Here is a 20,947-nt window from a genome sequence, read left to right on the forward strand (position 1 = left end):
ATTGAACATTATTGAAGGCACCTGATGTTAACAAGCAGAATCACTGAAGGAGAAAATCTCAAATTGTAAGTTACCAATATGGTGATGATTGTTTGCATCAATGGTGATTATTAATGTAATGTGATTTGCATCTGCTATTTTGTTGTTGTTTTTTGTATTTTGTTGATCAATTTTGTATTTGTATTTGTATTTTTTTTTTGTTTATTGATTTATGCTTTTTTTTTTGCTTTGTATTTTGTTGATCAACTTGTATTTTTCTTTTCTCGTTTATTGATTTGATAATTTTGATTATTGTTCTTTTTTTTCTTGTTTATTGATTTGTGACAATTTGATATTGATTTTGTTAACTTTGTTGGACTGGCTGAGAAGGAGTGCTGACCACTCTAGGTCCAAGTTAATGGGTACCCTTGTTCACTGAGTGATTTGAGTCTTTTGAATTCCCTGTCACTTGAATGCACGTGTGCTTGTGGTGAAGTGAGTACATTACTGTACGTTTGAAGTGCTTGTAGTGAAATGGAATTGGGTAGGTTTGTTATTTCTCCTTGCCATCCAACATGTTATCTTTGATTTTTGTTATTTTCCTTTAGTTTTGATTCTGAAGCCACATTAACCCCTGGTGTATTGAAGTGTGTGTGTGTGTGTCGAGCTTTTAGTCTAGTTATTATAATAAAGTATTATTGTTATTTTCTATATTCACGTCTCTGCTGTGTCTTTGTGGGAACGAACCTGTGTGTCCTTATTGGACCATTATTTCCCTGGGTGAAATTCCCAGGGTGGCGTAGTCGGTGTTGTAATTATAATTGAGTCCAGAATAACGAAACTCACCTTTTCGATGCCGCACTAGTAATCAAGGGAACCGGCTTTACTGACGAGATGCGCATAACAATATCGCGCGATATATCGCCCAGCCCTATTTGTAATACAATATTTTTTTTTAGATTACAGGAAACCACAGCTGGCAGGTTTTTTTTTTGTTTGTTTTTTTACATAAAAGTTCAGTTCAATGTTCAATGCCATACAACCTAAAATATTACTACCGTATTTTTTACGGTAAAGCACTTGCAAGCTGCTAGTTTTTTACCGTAAACTTTAGTTCAGTGCCGTAAAAGCGAAAAAAATTCTACCGTATTTTTTACGGTAAAGTACTGGCAACCACAGCTGCCAGTTTTTTTCCGTAATATTTAGATCACTGCCGTAAAACCTAAAATATTACTACCATATTTTTTACGGTAAATCGCTTGCAATCAGCTGCCAGTTTTTTACCGTAAACTTCAGTTCAATGCCATAAAACATAAATATTTATACCGTATTTCTTACGGTAAATTACTGGCAACCAGCTGCCAGTTTTTTTACCGTAATTTTTAGTTCAATGATGTAAAACTTTATAAAAGTAGTAAACAATTGCTACCGTATTTTTTACGGTAAGGTACGGTAAATGCAACGGTAAGTTTTTTTTACAGTGTACTTCCAAAATCCGTACATTTAACAGTATATTAATGTAAAATTACATGAATTGTCCCGTGAGAGCTATTACAGTTTTTCACTGTATATAGTAAGGGTACATACTAGGGCTGGGTGATTTAAATCGCGATATTGTTATGCGCATCTCATCAGTAAAGCCGGTTCCTTGATTAGTAGTAAATCACCATCACCTGCTTTCAGATGGAGCGGCATTTACTACAAAGAGCCGTAGTTAACTGACAAGCTGAGCCAAATCACATCAATATCGCAGACGTATCGCCAGCGATATTTAATGCGATATGGCTCAGCTTGTCAGTTAACTATGGCTCTTTGTACACAGCGAAACATCCAGTGTTAAATTAACACTCCTGGGAGTGTATGAGTCCACACTCAAGAGTGTTTAAGTTAATGAGATAACTAAGTGATTAATTTAGTGATGATTGAGCATTATTGTTGACACCTGATGTTAACAAGTAGAATCGCTGAAGGAGAAAATCGCAAATTGTAAGTTACCATTATTGTGATGGGTAGTTGCTTTAGTTGGGCTCTGACCCTTTTATGTGTACTTTAGATTTTGTTTGGGCTGTTGTAACTGAGTTAAAACTGCCAATTGAACAAAGAATAAAAAGTGATCTGATGGTGTTGGTTATATTATGACAATCATCATTTGAACTTGATCACTGAACTCATTAAAATCCATCTTTCTGACTTCGATTTATGTTGTTGGTTACAGCATAACTGTGAATCTGAATAAATGGCCAGAATTTTTGATGTAATTTAAAAAATTTCTTAAAAGATGTTTAAAAAAAAATCATTCTTTTAGGCACACACAGATGTCAAGATTCAGTCTATGCATCTCAACAACGGTGAGGAGCAGAATATTCAATTAGGAAAAGTAAATTACATAGACAATTCAGATCATAATTTATTCATACCGCAATGCATGATGGGAGTCATTAATGAGTTGTGATTGGTGGCAGCCACTGCAACATGCTTTATTATTGTCACCATTGTTGAGATTCACAGGCTGATTATTGATGTCTGTGTTTTAAATGAATATGTCTGAATGTCTTTTTGATCAGAACAATGTTTATTAAATTTGAATTATAAGTAAAGTACTGATAATCATAGGCTGAAGAATCACAAAACTGCTGCTAACAAGTTAAGCCAAACTATCTCAATATGTTTCCTTTTTCAGATCACAGCATTATGTCAAAACGTAGCCAACACTATAAGATAACATTTTACTTTGTTCAGTTAACTGTTATAAATCAATAACAGCAGACGAACAACAGTAAATATTAAAGTAAACATATAATGGTCTAGAGCCCAACTAAAGCAAACACCCATCACCTTATGCCTGGCTCACACTACAGGAGTTTTAGGCCGATTTATGCCCGATTTACCCCTCCCGAGAATCTGAGAAAAAATCTTGTCGAGGACCTCGATCGGTTCCGATGTTCGGCGCATATTATCTGGTAATGTGAGGCGTTCACAGATCGAATCTTGCCCCTCCCGATCTGCTCTCACTCAAATCGGGCTCGCCCCGATCATATCAAACATGTTTGATATTTATCGGGATGAGCAAGATTGTGATTACGTCAGTGCTGTCAAAAAGACAGCAGGGCTGTCGTGCTTAAGGAATTTCCCTTGAGATAATTTTGAATGACTCAACTCGATATGCGTTTTTATCTCCATTTATTTATTGCTAAATAAATAAGTATTACGCTGTGGTCAGCAGGCACAAAGGCGAGTAACGTTACATGTTCAGTAATGAAACCGAAACTAAAAAGCGCGTTAAAACGAAATGGATTTCAAAATCAATGCACTTAAATCAATGCATTTAAAAATGCACATCTAGCTTGTTGCACGCACACATATTATGTCGAAATAACGTATATTATGTTAACATTATTAGCCTAATAATTATAAATCTTTAATCAATATTTGATTGAATGCTGAATGTTGTGCTTGGTCAATTTAATAAAATGAATAGGCTACTTTAATTGTGACAATTAAAATGATTGAATATTAAATATTAAGTGGACAATTTTTGCAATAGTATTTATATGCTATATATCTAGCACCCCCTCAGCACCTGCGTTAAAAAAATATCTCGCACCGCCCCTGGCCCACGTATTTAAAAAATGGTCGGGTTTAAATCGGGCTCGGGCTCATAATTACAGTTATGTTAATGTGTTGTGTTGTGTCGGGCCGGGCTCGGACACAACGTGCATGGGCTCGGGTAGGGGTCGGGCTTGATTTTTTTGGGCCCGATCTAAGCTCTTAACTCAAAGTACCGGTAGGTTCAAAGTCTCTGTGCGTGTGTATGTGCGTGCATGCGTGTGTGTCTCATGGCAATGCATATCCCATATGTTTCCATGCTTTTACACTTCAGATCTGCTGCGTGAGATCACGTGAGGCGCTTCCTCTGGCACGATAATCTTAATAACATTTTGTAGTGTGTGGTGCACCGCGACTTTCAAACCTTGTAGTGTGAGCATGTTTAAGATTTGGGGGAAGAAAATCTGAAAAGATTCTCCTTAAGTGTGTGCTTCAACGAGATTTCAAAATCGGTTAGGATTTTAAAACTCCTGTAGTGTGAGCCAGGCATAAATGGTAACTTACAATTTGTGATTTGCTCCTTCAGTGATTCTGCTTGTTATCATCAGGTGTCTTCAATAATGCTCACCCAGTCAACACGTTGATCTCACAGTGATCTCTCCATATGACCACAATGTGAGTTCACAGTGAGCTAAAAGTGTAACCGCACTGTGCACTCACTGTGTGCTCATATTATGGACACGATGTGAGTCACCCCAGCTAGAAATGTAATTGGACATGGATGGACACAAATTGTAAGTTACCATTAAGGTGATGGGTGTTTGCTTTAGTTGGGCTCTAGACCATTAAATGTTTACTTTAATATTTACTGTTGTTTGTCTGCTGTTATTGATTTATAACAGTTAAATGAACAAAGTAAAATGTTATCTTATAGTGTTGGTTATGTTTTGACATAATCATGCTGTGATCTGAAAAAGGAAACTTATTGAGATAGTTTAGTTTAACTTGATAGCAGCAGTTTAGTGATTCTTCAGCCTATGATTATCAGTACTTTACTTATAATTCAAAATATTTAATACACATTGTTCTGATCAAAAGACATTCAGATAAATTCATTTAAAACACAGACATCAATAATCAGCCTGTGAATCTCAACAATGGTGACAATAATAAAGCATGTTGCAGTGGCTGCCACCAATCACAACTCATTAATGACTCCCATCATGCATTGCGGTATGAATAAATTATGATCTGAATTGTCTATGTAATTTACTTTTCCTAATTGAATATTCTGCTCCTCACCGTTGTTGAGATGCATAGACTGAATCTTGACATCTGTGTGTGCCTAAAAGAATGATTTTTTTTAACAACTTTTAAGAAATCCTTTATATTATATCTAAAATTCTGGGCATTTACGCAGATTCACTAACCAACAACATAAATCGAAGTCAGAAAGAAGGATTCTAATGAGTTCAGTGATCAAGTTCAAATGATGGTTGTCATAACATAACCAACACCATCAGATCACTTGTTTCTTTGTTCAACTGGTGACTATAATTCAGAAACAACAGACAAACAAAATCTAAAGTTAATAATATATGGGTCTAGAGCCCAACTAAAGCAACCATTGATCGTCATAACGGTAACTTACAATTTGTGATTTTCTCCTTCAGTGATTCTGCTTGTTAACATCAGGTGTCTTCAATAATTTTCAATCATCACTAAATTAATCACTTAATTATCTCATTAACTTAAACACTCTTGAGTGTGGACTCATACACTCCCAGGAGTGTTAATTTAACACTGGAGTTTTTGCTGTGTTCAAAGAACCGTAGTTAACTGACAAGCTGAGCCATATCGCATTAATTAACGCTGGCGATACGCCCGCGATATTAATGCCATATGGCTCAGCTTGTCAGTTAACTACGGTTCTTTGTAGTCAATGCCGCTCCATCGGAAAGCAGGTGATGGTGATTTACTACTATTCAGGAACCGGCTTTACTGATGAGATGCGCATAACAATATCGCGATTTAAAACGCCCAGCCCTAGTCAAGACCAAAGAGCCCAACTACAGCAAACACTGACCTCTACAATGGTGACCAAACCAAACTCTTCAAACAAACTTCAACATGTAAACCTCTTAAACATAATTTCTAAACATCGAAACTTCCCGCTATAACTGTCTAAGAATGTTCTATCAATGTCATCACTAAACATGTTTGAAATGTTTATAGAGAGTGTTATCCTAACTTTTAGGAGAACATTCTGGTTACAAAAATAAAATTAGCTACAGAAAATATTACAAGAACATAACATAATGCTCTCAAAACATTCATAGAGCAATAACATTTCTAGCTGGGATGAGCTCATATTGTGGTCATAGTTTGAGCACACAGTGAGAGCGCTGTGAGGTTACACTTTTAGAACACTGTGAACTCAGATTGCAGACGTTGTGACCACATGGTGACATCACTGTGAGATCATAGTGTTGACTGGGCAATCATCACTAAATTAATCACTTAATTATTTCCTCAGCCCTAAATGCCGCTCCATCTGAAAGCAGGTGATGGTGATTTACTACTAATCAAGGAACCGGCTTTACTAACGAGATGCGCATAACAATATCGCGATTTAAATCGCCCAGCCCTAGTACATACTGTTAAGGAATTAACATTTCTTTTCCGGTGCTTTTTTACAGTTTTCTACTGTTAAAATTACGAACATTTTTTACAGTGCTCCACATGAGCTTATACCCCCTTTAGCACACTCAGCTGTCTTGTTTTAATATTTGTAAATATTTTTCAGTTATTATTCATACACAACACACATTTTGTTGAAACACATCTTACCATATTCTTTGACCTCAAAGTCTGCAGTAAACTTCTTCTGAGGAGTATTTGTGTACCGAGTGACAACCTTCCAGATCCCAGTACTGAAACATAGAGAAACAATTTTTATGTAATTAAAATGATGATAACGCCAAGAACAGGGTGATATTTTTTTTTTTCTCAGAAATTGTGACCCGAGCTAGCAAAATGAGTCAGAATGAATACATTTTCAAAAATTAGTTCTTGTTATTTTCACATTTACCATTAAAGAAAACCCTCAAACTTGAAATCGGACAAATCAAATCAAATCTGCAAAACAAAAATACAGTCGTCTTTGTTGTAAACTAATTCAAATCAAGCGCTCTTTGTTGACGTGGGTGATTACGTAACTGCAGATCATCTGTCCATCATCGATTAAAGCCCGCCCTGTCAATTTGATTGGCTCGGTCTTTTGGGAGCCGGGCATAATTACTCCTCAACGGATCGAGTCCAGACCGAACTTCCCGACCAAAAAATGTTGTGGGCTGGGTTTGGGCTGGCACCCAGGCTAATTACACTCATCTTTAAAATATTAAACTCTTCCTGAGATTAACAATCTTACATGTCCATAATGATAATATTATCATCTGAGCATATTTTTCTCATGATTATTTCTGCTGTTTTAAATGTGTTAAAATAAATACACATTTACAGCAATCAAATAAAACAAATGTTAAAGAGTCAAGGGTCAAGAGCCCAAATAAAGCTGACACTAATCACGATTCTGGTGACTTTAAATTAAACATTCAATCAGAGATGGGTAATCCAGGAGCCAAAGAGTAAAAGTCCCAGTAGCACCTCAAAGCAGTACACAAGATCCGGGGGGAGGAGTCGGATCTTGTATAAGGGGTGAGGAACAAAAAACCAGACATGGGGACTTGTGATTTGGTGACTTGGACTCGAGTCGACTCGAGTCGCTATTTTTATGACTTGTGACTTGACTTGACAAAAAATTAAATACTTGAGACTTGACTCGGACATGGAAGTTAAAGACTCGGGACTTGACTTGACTTGAGACACGATGACTTGAATGACTTGAGTGTTAATCACATCATGTTTTCAGTTTGAATATAAAATATATAAATTATTTAAAAAAATAAAGTTGATTACCCAGCTGGAGCGCAGGCTGAGAATAGCGTTGTCATGACTGGATCACGACACTATCATCAGTCGCTCTCTCGTACCTTGCACACCACACCCACTTAGATCAGATATCACATCAACATGTCAGCCGGAGGGGTAGGCTACTGACTCCGAGGGTCATCGCTTTCGGCTTCAAGAATTATTCACAAGATGGCAAAAGATGAACAGCGCTTTGCAAGACATGCAACATTAACATCGCGGATAGCCAGACAGAGCAGCCAACTCACGCATTCACCGTGAGACACACGCGACACTTTTCACATGCTCTCACGTCGCCACACATTCATTTTCTCACGCACAGAAAAATCGCGACGCAAGAGCAGGTTACATATGGGGTGGCAGTGGCTCAGTGGTTCATGTAGATTGTCTACAAACCGAAAGGTTGGTGGTTCAATCCCCGGTTCCACCTGACCAAGTGTCGAGGTGTCCATGAGCAAGACACCTAACCCCAGCTGCTCCCGACGAGCTGGATCGCGCCTTGCATGGCTGACACCGCCGTCGGTGTGTGAATGAGTGAGTGAATGGGTGAATGTCAGGCTATATGTACAGCGCTTTGGTGGCCATAGGTCTGTGAAAGCGCTATATAAATGCAGTCCATTTACCATATGATATAAAAAAAAGCTCTCAGATTCTGTCACTTTTATTACGAAATTCAAACAATAAATACCGTTTTGGCGCTTGTAAATGTGACGCGACAGATCCCTAGCGGCAGGTGAACCGATCATCTCTAGAAATAAACACGAATGAACAATGTTGAAAGATACAGTAGGCCTACAACTTACCGAAACGTATATTCCTCATACATAATATCGACCAATCAATCAAACAAATGGGTCAATAAAACAGTTGGAGAACAATTATGTCACATAACATTTACCTCAGGAAAGCCATTTGATGACCATAATATGACTATAGCACGTTAGTTGGCCAGAAAAAAGTATTTTGCTAAATATGTGTACTATTACATATTTATTATATTTTTACTTATCATTAAATAAAGTTGTTATTATAATAAAAAACGCATTATATCTCTCTGTATGTTTACAGCATTAGGTGAGTTCTTTTTTTCTTGAGAAAAATTAATGCCTATCTTGTGTAGCCTACCTAATATTTATCCAAATGAGTCAATATTAAATCAGATCACAATAATTGAATTGAAATAATAAAAAAGCGTAGCTTACCAGAAATTGTACCATGTAAACATTGTAACATGTTGTCACTAAACCGAATACAATTCAGTTTAGTTACTAAAATGTTTTGACAATCACAATACACTTATTGTAAACACAGTTTACGTACAACATTAAACTTTGTTACATTTTAAACACTGTTGGCAGAAGTGAAAAATAAATAATTTTATGAAGTTACAATTTTGTTTGATTCCATGATGTATTTTACTGAACATGAGTATTTACAATGCAACTCCAAATTATTGTAATTTATTGACAGTTACCCATATCTGGTCTTTTCACTTTATTAAGATCAGATTCTGCAGGTAAAATTACAATAATAAGGTGACTTGACTTGGACTTGACTTGGACTTGACTTGACCTACTACAGGACTTGACTTGACTTGACTTGACATAGCCTGTGACTTGACTTGACTTGACTTGCCCAAGAAAAAAATACTTGGGACTTACTTGAGACTTGAAGGTTAAGACTTGAGACTTACTTGAGACTTGCACATGTGTGACTTGGTCCCATCTCTGCAAAAAACTTCCTCACGTAATAACCTAGAATACTGTCTAAGGGTGCTTTCACATCTGTAGTTCAGTTCATTTGGTCCGGACCAAGGGTGAGAAATTATACTTTGTAGCATTTTTCAGGCGTTTTGGTTCCTTTTCACACCAGACTGATCGCTCTGGTCCGAATCAGTTTATGAGTAGATAAAACGAACCAAAATGTAGTCACGTGACTACATCCACATCACTCGTTGGCTAGATATGTCTGGCATTTCCATAACTGCACTTCGTTATGTCAGAATTAACGTGCAGGAAAATCCGGCAGATAACACGCCGCTGTTTACTATGGAGAGACGACTGCGTGGGCTGATTGTATCCTTCGTCATATTTTATTATATAGTCAACTGAAGAGAAAAGAAGACATTAAATCTGTGAAGATCTCAGCAGAGGAGGATTAAACAACTCCACAAACAGCATTACCAGCTTCACTTATTACTAACCAGACTGACTTTATTTCTGTCAGACGTCTACAAAAGTTTTATTGAGATTTAACAGAGGTTTAACTCTAATGTGTTTCATTTGAAGTCACCATAAGAGTGATTAGTGTTTCCATTAGTTAGGCTCTTAACTCGTATTATATATTGTTGTCTTCTTTGGCCGCTGTGACAGTGTGTTTGTCAAACACATTTGCAGCAGCAAAGAAAGCTAAAGTGAAATGAGATCAGGTGATGATGGTTACCTGTTGATGGTTTAATAATCATCATGAAATAGACTGATTCACTGATGACTTTTGATTCTAACAATTGTGTTGTACCATTAATATTTTTTCACAACACAAACCCTTTTCCAATCACCTGGATTTGCTAATTCAACAGGAGAGAGAACTAATTAGTGAAATCAGCTGACTGAGTTTATGGGTGGAATAAACATATGGCAGGACTTTTACTCTTTGGCCCCTGGATTACCCACCTCTGCATTCAATGAATCATCAACACCAAAACCTGTTAATGCTCAATAAGAGCTTCAATAAGAGCTTCTGTAGAGTCAGAAATAAATCTGGTTATTAATAACAAGTGAAAGCAGCATTTGAAAAAGACATTGAAAAAGAGGCATGATGTGATTGGCTGCAAAAAAAAAACAGAGGTGGAGAATCCAGGGGTCAGAAAGTAAAAGTCCTGCCATATGTTTATTCCACCCATGAACTCACACAGCAAAAACTCCAGGGCTGCGTTCAGCCCCGACAAAACGTTGCACAACGTTTTTTAAACAGAAACGGTGATGCGTTGAACACACTGTTCTGATGACGCAAGAGTTACAACTATGGCAGCTGAGAAGGCCATTCTTTGTGAAGAATTTTCGGAGCCTGATGAAGTCGGTATAAATATGTGTTTAATACTACAAAATATGCCCAATGTTACAGTTACTGCACTTGCAGCCCAGAACAAAAGAGAACATCCCAATCGAGTGAAGGGATTGCTGAAACTGAAATGGAAGCACACATCTTACCTAATTCAGACTAAAACACATCTATTTAGCCTCACATACTGACTTTATCTGTAGTTCATACTGTTTTAATACCCTGTATTTTCTTTCTCATTTTTAGGAAAAGCACTTAATTACCATTGTTTATTTCTATACCAAATGTCATACACTTGCAATGAAGCTAAAAATATAAACAACTACATCATGTTGATATCCTATATTTTTACAATAAAAATTACGACAAACATGTCTTCTAATATCCTCAGTTGTTGCGTATACCGAGCTGCATCGAACACATTTGTAATTTATTTTCCTTGAACCCATTGTGCGAGTTCAGTTTAATACCGCATGCTTTATATACATGTTGCTGCTGATTGGACTGCAGTTCTGACACACCCACCAAACAAGAGAAAACGTATCTCAAACCCCGTTGCACACCGGTCCACGCCGTTTCCAGGAAACATGACGTTCAACCCGGAAACCGTAGCAAAACGTTGCGCACCGTTTTGAACTTGAACGTGCCCCAGTGTTAAATGAACTCTCCTGTGAGTTTATTTGGCTCCAGACTCAAGAGTGTTAAAGTTAATGAGATAATTAAGTGATTGATTGAGTGATGATTGAGCATTATTGAAGACACCTGATGTTAACAAGCAGAATCACTGAAGGAGAAAATCTCTTTTTTAAGTTACCATTATGGTGATCAGTGTTTTAGTTGGGCTCTTGACCCTTAAACTAATAACTTTAGATTTTGTTTGGCTGTTGTATCTGGGTTACAACTCTCAGATGAACAAAGAGAAACGTTGATCAGGTGGTGTTGGTTATGTTTTGATATAATCATAATTTGACCTGAATCACAAAACTCATTTAGAGAGTTAAGTTTATCTTGTTAATTATAGCTGCATGTGATTCTAATATTATGCCATGTTAATCATTTTCAATGTAATCAGAAAGATTTCTTAAAAGTTGTTCTGATCAAAAGACTTTAAAAAAATATATTATTTGGACACACAGACATCAATAATCAGCCTGTGATTCTCAACAATGGTGACAATAATAAAGCATGTTGCAGTGCATTCTCGGTGCCACCAATCAAAACTCATCCATGGCTCCCATCATGCATTGCGGTATGAATAAATTATGATCTGAATCGTCTTGTTTTCCTAATTGAATAGTCCTTTTGTCACCATTGTTGAGATTCATACACTGAATCTTGATGTCTGTGTGTGCCTTAAAGAAAGTTTTTATTTTTCTTTATCAGAACAACTTTTAAGAAATAATTTGAATTATATTAAAAAATCTGGATCATAATCTGTAGAATTTCTGTGCTTTTGTAATGACCAATATACATTTAAGTCAGAGATTAGGCTTTAAATGAGTTTAGTGATACAGATCAAATTATGATTATGTTAAAACATAACCAACACCCCCTGATCAACTTTTCTTTTTGTTCATCTGGCTGCAATAACTCAGATCAACAGCCAAACAAAATCTAAAGATAATCACTGAAGGTCAACTGCCCAACTAAAGCAAACACCGATCTCCATAATGGTGACTAAAATTGTGATTTTTCTCCTTCAGTGATTCTGCTTGTTAACATCAAATTGTCTTCAATAATGCTCAATCATCACTCAATCAATCACTTAATTATCTCATTAACTTTAACACTCTTGAGTCTGGAGCCAAATAAACTCCCAGGAGAGTTCATTTAACACTGGAGTTTTAGCTGTGTGAGTTCATGGGTGGAATAAACATATGGCGGGACTTTTACTTTCTGACCCCTGGAATCTCCACCTCTGAAAAAACACCTGTTGATCTTTATTTTCTTTAGTTTACATGAATTAAGATTTAATTTATTTATTTGAATGTATTGCTTTATTTATTTTAGAGGGATACTATATAAAATATACCTATAATTTATTTTCATAAACACAAACTGCCCTCCACCCAGTGCTATTCCATCCAGAGTTACATTTTAACACACATTGTGTGCTAAAATCTACACAACATGTGTCAAAATACTATCTACACAGTCACATAGGTTGTTTTTTGACACATCTCTTTTTGCAGTGTACACCGTTTAGAAGTCGATAGAGTCAGCAAAGAAAATGTTGGGGAAAATCGAGTTAAAGTTTTCTGAAGTTTACAAAACAAAATCGCCTAGAAACTAGGGCTGGGCGATATATATCGTGAGATTGTTATGCGCATCTCGTCAGTAAAGCCGGTTCCTTGATTAGTAGTAAATCGCCATCACCTGCTTTCAGATGAAGCGGCATTTACTACAAAGAACCGTAGTTAACTGACAAGCTGAGCCATATCGCATTAATATTGCGGACGTATCGCCAGCGATAATTAATGCGATATGGCTCAGCTTGTCAGTTAACTACGGCTCTTTGTACACAGCAAAAACTCCAGTGTTAAATTAACACTCCTGGGAGTGTATGAGTCCACACTCAAGCGTGTTTAAGTTAATGAGATAATTAAGTGATTAATTTAGTGATGATTGAACATTATTGAAGACACCTGATGTTAACAAGCAGAATCACTGAAGGAGAAAATCACAAATTGTAAGCCACCGTTATGGTGATGGGTGTTTGCTTTAGTTGGGCTCTTGACCCTTATATTATTAACTTTAGACTTTGACTGGCTGCTGTATCTGAGTTATAACAGTCAGATGAGCAAAGAAAAAAAGTGAATCTGATGGTATTGGTTGTATTATGACAATCATCATTTGAATTATGTTTTATTTTTTTTATGATGTTGTTTACAGCATATTTGGGATTCTGCATAAATATCCAGAATTTTAGATATAATATAAATGATTTCTTAAAAGTTATTTTAAAAAAAATCTTTCTTTTAGGCACACACAGACGTCAAGATTCAGTCTATGCATCTCAACAATGGTGATGAGCAGAATATTCAATTAGGAAAAGTAAATTACATAGACAATTCAGATCATAATTTATTCATACCGCAATGCATGATGGGAGCCATTAATGAGTTGTGATTGGTGGCAGCCACTGCAACATGCTTTATTATTGTCACCATTGTTGAGATTCACAGGCTGATTATTGATGTCTGTGTTTCCAAATAACTTAATTTGATTTAAACTTAATTTTGATAAAAGTGTTTTGATCAGAACAATGTTTATTAAATATTTTGGCTTATAAGAAAAATACTGATTATCATATGCTGTAAAATCACAAAGCTGCTGCTAACAAGTTAAACCAAACTATTGCAATAGGTTTCATTTTTCAGATCACAGCATCATTATGTCAAATCATAACCAACACTATCAGATCACATTTTTCTTTGTTCATTTGACTGTTATAAATCAATAACAGCAGACAAACAAAATTTAAAGTGAATGTATAAGGGTCAAGAGCCCAACTAAAGGAAACAATGATCTCCATAACGGTGGCTTACAATTTGTGATTTTCTCCTTCAGTGATTCTGCTTGTTAACATCAGGTGTCTTCAATAATGCTCAATCATCACTAAATTAATCACTTAATTATCTCCTCAGCCCTAAATGCTGCTTCATCTGAAAGCAGGTGATGGCGATTTACTGCTAATCAAGGAACCGGCTTTACTGACGAGATGCGCATAACAATCTCACAATATATATCGCCCAGCCCTACTAGCAACCATACCTTAACCCCCTGAGGTCGACAATCACGCCGGCGTGATCTGCTCGTTTTTTTTTTTATATCAGTGCAAAATACTCTGTTGATTTTGATTTTACATACTTGTATTGTACATCATTCAAAACTGTTAAATGTCTTCTTTTATTTGTGTACACTCATAATAAAAACAAAATGTTGTGTTTTTCGTAAAACAAAGAAAATAAACATGATGCGCGTTCTGCCGTCTCTCTCAATGTGAAACTCATTCTGAAACGCGACAGAAAATGACCTGTAACTCAGCGAATGTTTGTCACACAGACTTGAAACGCATGTCTATACAACGCTTGGAATCTCTATTTTTAAAGTATGTAAATTATATAAAAAACAAATATTCTATTTTAAAGTAATCCAACGAAAGCAGCGGCATGTACAGTTTCTCAAACGCGTCCTCATTAAATTTAATTTGAACACGCCTACGAGCGCACGAGCGATTGACATGCAAATGATCCATGCGGAGAAACACAGACCTGTAAACGCCCTCATCACCTCAAAACAAAGAAGCAGAGACTTCGTAACTTACTCCTTTTCAACGCGATTTGAAGACAAGAAAGATTTAAGGTAAGAAATTTTTACATATTAGTTTGTTATTGTTGCATAAATGTCACATTGCAGTTGAACTGTTGCTAGATATATGGGGAATATTATAATATTTAGACCCGTGTTTACTGTTAAGCCTACTGTGTTTGTGGATATCTGGTCAAACGTAGATATGTATATGGTAACCATAATGTTTTATATTTGAGCGCGATCGCGTTTGAATGTATCAGATTTTGCAGCGCGATCGCGTTTAAATGTATCATTTGAAAATTTGAAAAGCAAAACACACCAAACGGGTTCATGTTTTTACTATTATCTCATTTCATATCATCATAACGAATGGAAACATTTGAAGTAACATGATAATCAATATATTTTTCTCTAGCTTGGTTGTTACTGAAATATTTTGGAAGATGTATACTGCTATCTATTGTTATTATTATTTTACCCAGCACTGCGCATAGCTTATGCCTACAAGGCACAACAAACCTGGTGTTCATTATATTATATATATTGTTGGAAACATTTGTGTGTGTGTATTTTGTGAATGTTAAAAAGCAATTTTAACCAGAAAAATCTAATATTTATTTGCAAAATCGTGCAGGCCTTTCTCTTGATATCAGTATGTTCACTTTTTTTTCAGGGCCCAGATGCCACTGAGTCCTGCCGACTTCAACATTCACATGAGTCTCTGTACAGGAACATGGTAAAGTGAAAATCAAACACCTTGGAAATGAAAGGTATGTACATTGTTTTTAGGAATGGCACAAAGGTCTGTCTTTGAAGTGTTTTTTTGGCATTTGTTGTGTATCTTTGGGTTATGTTGTGTTGTAAATAAATCCAAACAATTTAAAAGCCATTCTTTTTTAAATCTCCTCATTTACAGTATTGTGAAAGGTTGCTCAGAATGACAGGGCTATTAGGAGCTATATTAGGATAGCTCCTAATAGGGCCGTTGGGGAGGTTCTTTGTCTTTCTCAGGTGAGAAAAGCTTACATATTAATGAGCTGCCGCATAAGGCTTTCTAACACAAAACACGTCGTAAAAAATCAATATATTGTCTTCTCTGAATGAGCAGTCAGGGTGATTTTCACATAGTTTTTCAGCAAATATTCTAGGCTACGTCATACAATTTTCAAAAGTCTTGTGAAGAAATAATCAGTATGGGTTTCATGGCCTTATTTCAGTGAGAATTTTTTTTTGTATTTTCACAAACCACGCATAAATGTCATTATCTCAAAACTACAAACTTTTACATACATGCTGTTGATATATTATTGTAGCAGAGTTTGTGCTGAATACAGTGTAATTAGACTTTAGCCATGAAAATGTCACAAGTAACAGTAATAACCAGAAATGTCAGAGCATGTCAGAACACCTCCAGGGCCCAGAAAACAGCTCAGACCTCAGAGGGTTAAAATCTCTGATAACAACATCAACTTAGGCACACACCAAGTCAAAACCAGATATCTATAGACAAGGCTCTATGCTTACATTTCTTTTAGGAAATTTTAGAAACACCTTCTGATCAATGACAGACATCAACGTTCCCATTATGAGGCAATATTTGAGTCCTTAAAATGACTTGCCATAAGGGCACCTTTATAAGGGCATTTTTCTAACCTTATAAAATGTGAAATCTTTTATGTCAAATGCATACATTTATATTTATAAATTGAGTTAAAATAATAATACACAATCAGGAAGAACTTACCAATCAAATGAAATTTAAAAAATTCATCTTTCCACTGAAGAGGTGGCATAGAAGTGTAAAAAGGTGGCATTTAGGTAGGCTATATTTACAGACTGTTTAATGTGCCTCAGTAGTGGCATGAATGCATTTACATTCATGACAACAATGTTATGAGATTAATGTTTTAAATTCACAGCAAAATCCCCAGTGTTAAATTAACACTCTCAGTGTTTATATGAGTCCACACTCAGGCCTAGTCCACACGGACACGGGTATTTTTATAACCGGAGTTTTTCCTCCTGCGTTTAAAAAAAAAAATCCCGTCCACACATGCTCGGTTTAAAAGAAATCTCCGCCTACATTAAAACGCAAAATACACGCTATCAAGCGCTGTCAAGAGCATGCCACACCAGCAGGCGGCGATCGTAAAGCCACGTTGGCCAATCAGAAGCCTGAATCAGAAGCAAAAACCCCGGTTTTACTGTCTACACGACAACACTGCAACCGGCGTTTCTGAAAATCCTCACCCTGGCAGGGGTTTTCAAAAATGTTCGGTTTCAGTGACCTGGTACTGCGTTTCCGTGTGGATGAACGGCCGAACCGCGTAAAAAAAGTCACGGTTATAAAAATACCCGTGTCCGTGTGGACAAGGCCTCAGAGTGTTATAATTAACACTGAAGCAGTGTTAAAGTTATTGAGATAATTAAGTGATTCATGAGTGATGATTGAGCATTATTGAAGACACGTGATGATAACAAGCAGAATTGGTATGCTACCATTATGGTGATCAGTGTTTGCTTTAGTTGGGCTTTTGACCCCTTACTTTTTAACCTTAGATTTTGTTTGGCTGCTGTAATTCAGTTACAACAGCCAGGTGAACAAAGAGAAAAAGTGATCTAATGGTTTCGGTTGTGATTTATCATAATCATTACTTGGCCTGAATCACTGAACTTATTCAAATCATAATTTCTGGGTTAAATTTACCTGATGGATTAGAACAGATATTTAGCCTTTTCAATGAAATCCAAAAAAAAGTATTTCAGGTGTATTTCAATCAAGAATTAGCGTATGAATCTCAACAATGGTGACAAACAGATCACCTCTGATCATTAGCTCATTATTTTTTCATACTGCAATGCATGATGGGAGCCATGAATGAGTTTTGATTGGTGGCAACCAGAATGCATTGCAATATGCTTTTTAATTGTCACCGTTGTGGAGATTCACAGGCTGAATCTTGATGTCTGAGTTTGAAAAAGAAAAAAAGAGCTGTTTTTATTTGTTAACTTTTAAGAAATTATTTGGATTACTTTGTAAAAGATATAATGCTGTTCAAGGACAGTGCTGCTATAAAGTAAATCTAACTCAGAAATTAGGCTTTATATGAGTTCAGTGATTCAGGTCAAATGACTGTGAAATAATGATTATATTAAAACACAACCAACACCATCAGATCATATTTTCTCTTTGTTCATCTGGCTGTTATAAAGCTGTTATACAGCAGCCAAACAAAATCTAAAGTAAAAAATTAAAGGGTCAACTGACCAACTAAATCAAACACTGATCATAATAGTGGTGATTTTTAAAAATGGATTTTTTTTCTCCTTCAGTGATTCTGCTTGTTAACATCAGGTGTCTTCAATAATGCTCAATCATCACTCAATTAATCACTAAATTATCTCATTAACTTTTACAGTGTTACATTGTTACTTTAAACACTCTGAGTGTGGACTCATATAAACTCTGAGAGTGTTAATTTAACACTGGGGATTTTGCTGAAGGTTTTGAATATAGAGATATTAAATTATTTAAAGGGCACTTTTACATGATGTTTGAACATAAATGTGTGTTTGCAGTGTATGACCACAACCACCCTACTTTATAAAAATCCACAAAGTACACAGCAAAATCCCCAGTGTTAAATTAACACTCCTCAGTGTACATATGTGTCCACACTACAGGCAGGGTGTTAAAATTTACACTGAAGCAGTGTTGAAGTTAATGAGATAATTAAGTGATTAATTAAAGGTCCCATTCCATGGATTATTTTTATCATTTAATAATGTTTCCAGGGGTGCCCTTATAATGTTAGTATGTTTTTTAGATCAAAAATTGTTATAATTTAGAAATAAAAGGCATATTTCCTAGCCTGATTTCATTCCCTGGTTTGAACACTCTGTTTGAAGGGGCGTGTCTGCTGTGAGACTTCAATGTAAACGCCCTCTGCTGTGATTGGCTGACATGCTTGCATATGAAATATCTGGCATTACATGTGGAACTATCTGGAAAACTTTTACTATTACAGCTATTATACGTTTTTACTATTACAGCTATCTGGATTAACGAATCGTGAGAAGTTTTTTAAGTATTTAGATCTATTCCCATCACATAAAAGGTTGCAGTGATGATGAGCATTGAGCAGATGACAGCCTGTTGATCGCGTGAATGAAGATCTTATCTTTGCAACGCAGTTTCTGCACTCTCACTAATGATTTCACCAATGCAAACATGAGGTATATAAATACAGTAAGAGATTGTGCAGTGTAACAGCGTCATTGATTTCATAACGAGTTTTGGCAAGTGTCCAGATAAACTCGCGCTGTGTGATTAAAAGCTTGGGCGATTGGAAAGGGATTGTTCTTTGATCGCTTTCTGTATATTAATCACAGTTTAAGTAAGATTATTTTCATCCTACTAAGAGAAATGAACGATGTGAAGAGTGATCGCTACTTCCATATTAAATCACTACCGCTTGCTGGAATATAGTTGAAATTGTCCCCTTCGTCAGTATGAAACGCTGAGAGAAGCCTGCTTGATATTATCCCAGGTTAGAAAAACAGTCTGAGGTAAAATAGACAGAGCAAACTAACAACTTCGAATTAAACTTTTGCGGTATCCGATTATAGATAAACATCAACCACGTCTGTTGACATTTCGCCATCAATACGCCTGTGTTCTTGTGGGCGGAGGTTACGGTTCTAGTGACATCACTAAAGAAGGAAGTAGAGGGGTGTAGTCCAATCCAGCCGTTTTTTGTAGTCAACTTCTGTTAAATAAAATATCTCGCTTGGCTTTGAACTTTGAGCTTTATAATTTTACAGATATTATTTATACTCTAACAACAACATTACACACTAACCAAAGTTTGAAACATGGGATCACATAGAACGGGACCTTTAAGTGATGATTGGCCATTAGTGGTGACACCTGATGTTAATACTCAGAATCACTGAAGGAAAGAGAAACAACAAGAAAAAAGAGAAACACAAGAACTACTGACTGTGAGCCATTACACATTATGCACTTATTATTTTACCAGTTTGACTTTATTTCTGTCATACGTATACTAAAGTTTTATTGGAATTGAACAGAGGTTTAGAATGATGTTTTATGGAATGTTTCATTTCTGAAGTATTTGCCTGTTTAGACCATGACTAATTACATGCTTGATTAGTGATATTAAAGTGTACTATATTTGTGTTACAAGTACATTACAAACTCATTACGAGTGTCTTCAAAACATACAAGCAATATACCATATTATATTTGAGCAAAATATGCTCAATAATACCTTACTTAGCTATACTTTGTACAATATACTATTGTACACTAATGTATTATGAAAGTATCCTTCAATGCATTACAATGAATGTTTTCAGCACACAGTTAAAATATACCTCAAATATGTTTCTAAGTAAGTGCAAATGTAATGGAGGCCAGCTAGTAGTCGCTGTGCGAGTAAACCTCACTCCTCTGATCTCAATAGGCACTCTAGCGACAGATGCTAGAGGCTGCAGTCTTTAGCCTCCTTGTTAGAGCGCCTGACTCTCATGTCGGAGACCCGCACAGAACGGGGTGTGAAGGACGCGGTGAGAGGGGTTACACAAACAAACATAATTTTCACTTCAAATATATTTTTAGAAAATATACTGAAGTACAATTATTTTAAAGTGTGTTAAAAGTTGTATTGTGAAAATAGGTAAAAGCATGATGCTAATATAGGCCTACTTATAATATATGGTAATATTTTTATTTATTTGTTTACTATATTTGCAATGTACCGTTGAAAAAGGGAATATATTTCTAATACAATAAAGTATACTCTTTTTTCCATTAGGGATTGTTTATTCTTAGCACACCCTTTAACAAAGTCCTGGAGCCGCCACTGTGAAAGTCAGTGAAGGACAGTGATTGTCAGAACTCATGTAACAGTGACAACTCTATAGACAAGCAAAACACGAGGGCTCGTATGTATATGTTTAAAAACTACACTGGTGTCTCACTATAATACAAGCGTAATCAATTAATTTAAAGTTCTCTGTGTTTTCTTCTGTA

The 20,947-nt window shown here is 36.0% G+C and overlaps 1 protein-coding gene across 2 annotated transcripts in view; it reads right to left on the bottom strand.

Annotated features, from left to right (window-relative positions):
- Positions 1-20,947, bottom strand: part of LOC307152052 (complement C3-like) — a 271,787-nt gene that overhangs the window by 218,663 nt on the left and 32,177 nt on the right. For both annotated transcript variants that reach the window (XM_079860447.1, XM_079860446.1), the window contains exon 6: positions 6,376-6,458. In XM_079860447.1, coding sequence (XP_079716573.1) covers positions 6,376-6,458 — 83 coding nt within the window. The remainder of the gene's footprint in view (positions 1-6,375; positions 6,459-20,947) is intronic.

Source organism: Squalius cephalus, assembly GCF_949319135.1.
Source record: "Squalius cephalus genome assembly, chromosome: 2".
In the NCBI taxonomy this organism is placed as follows: Eukaryota; Metazoa; Chordata; class Actinopteri; order Cypriniformes; family Leuciscidae; genus Squalius; species Squalius cephalus.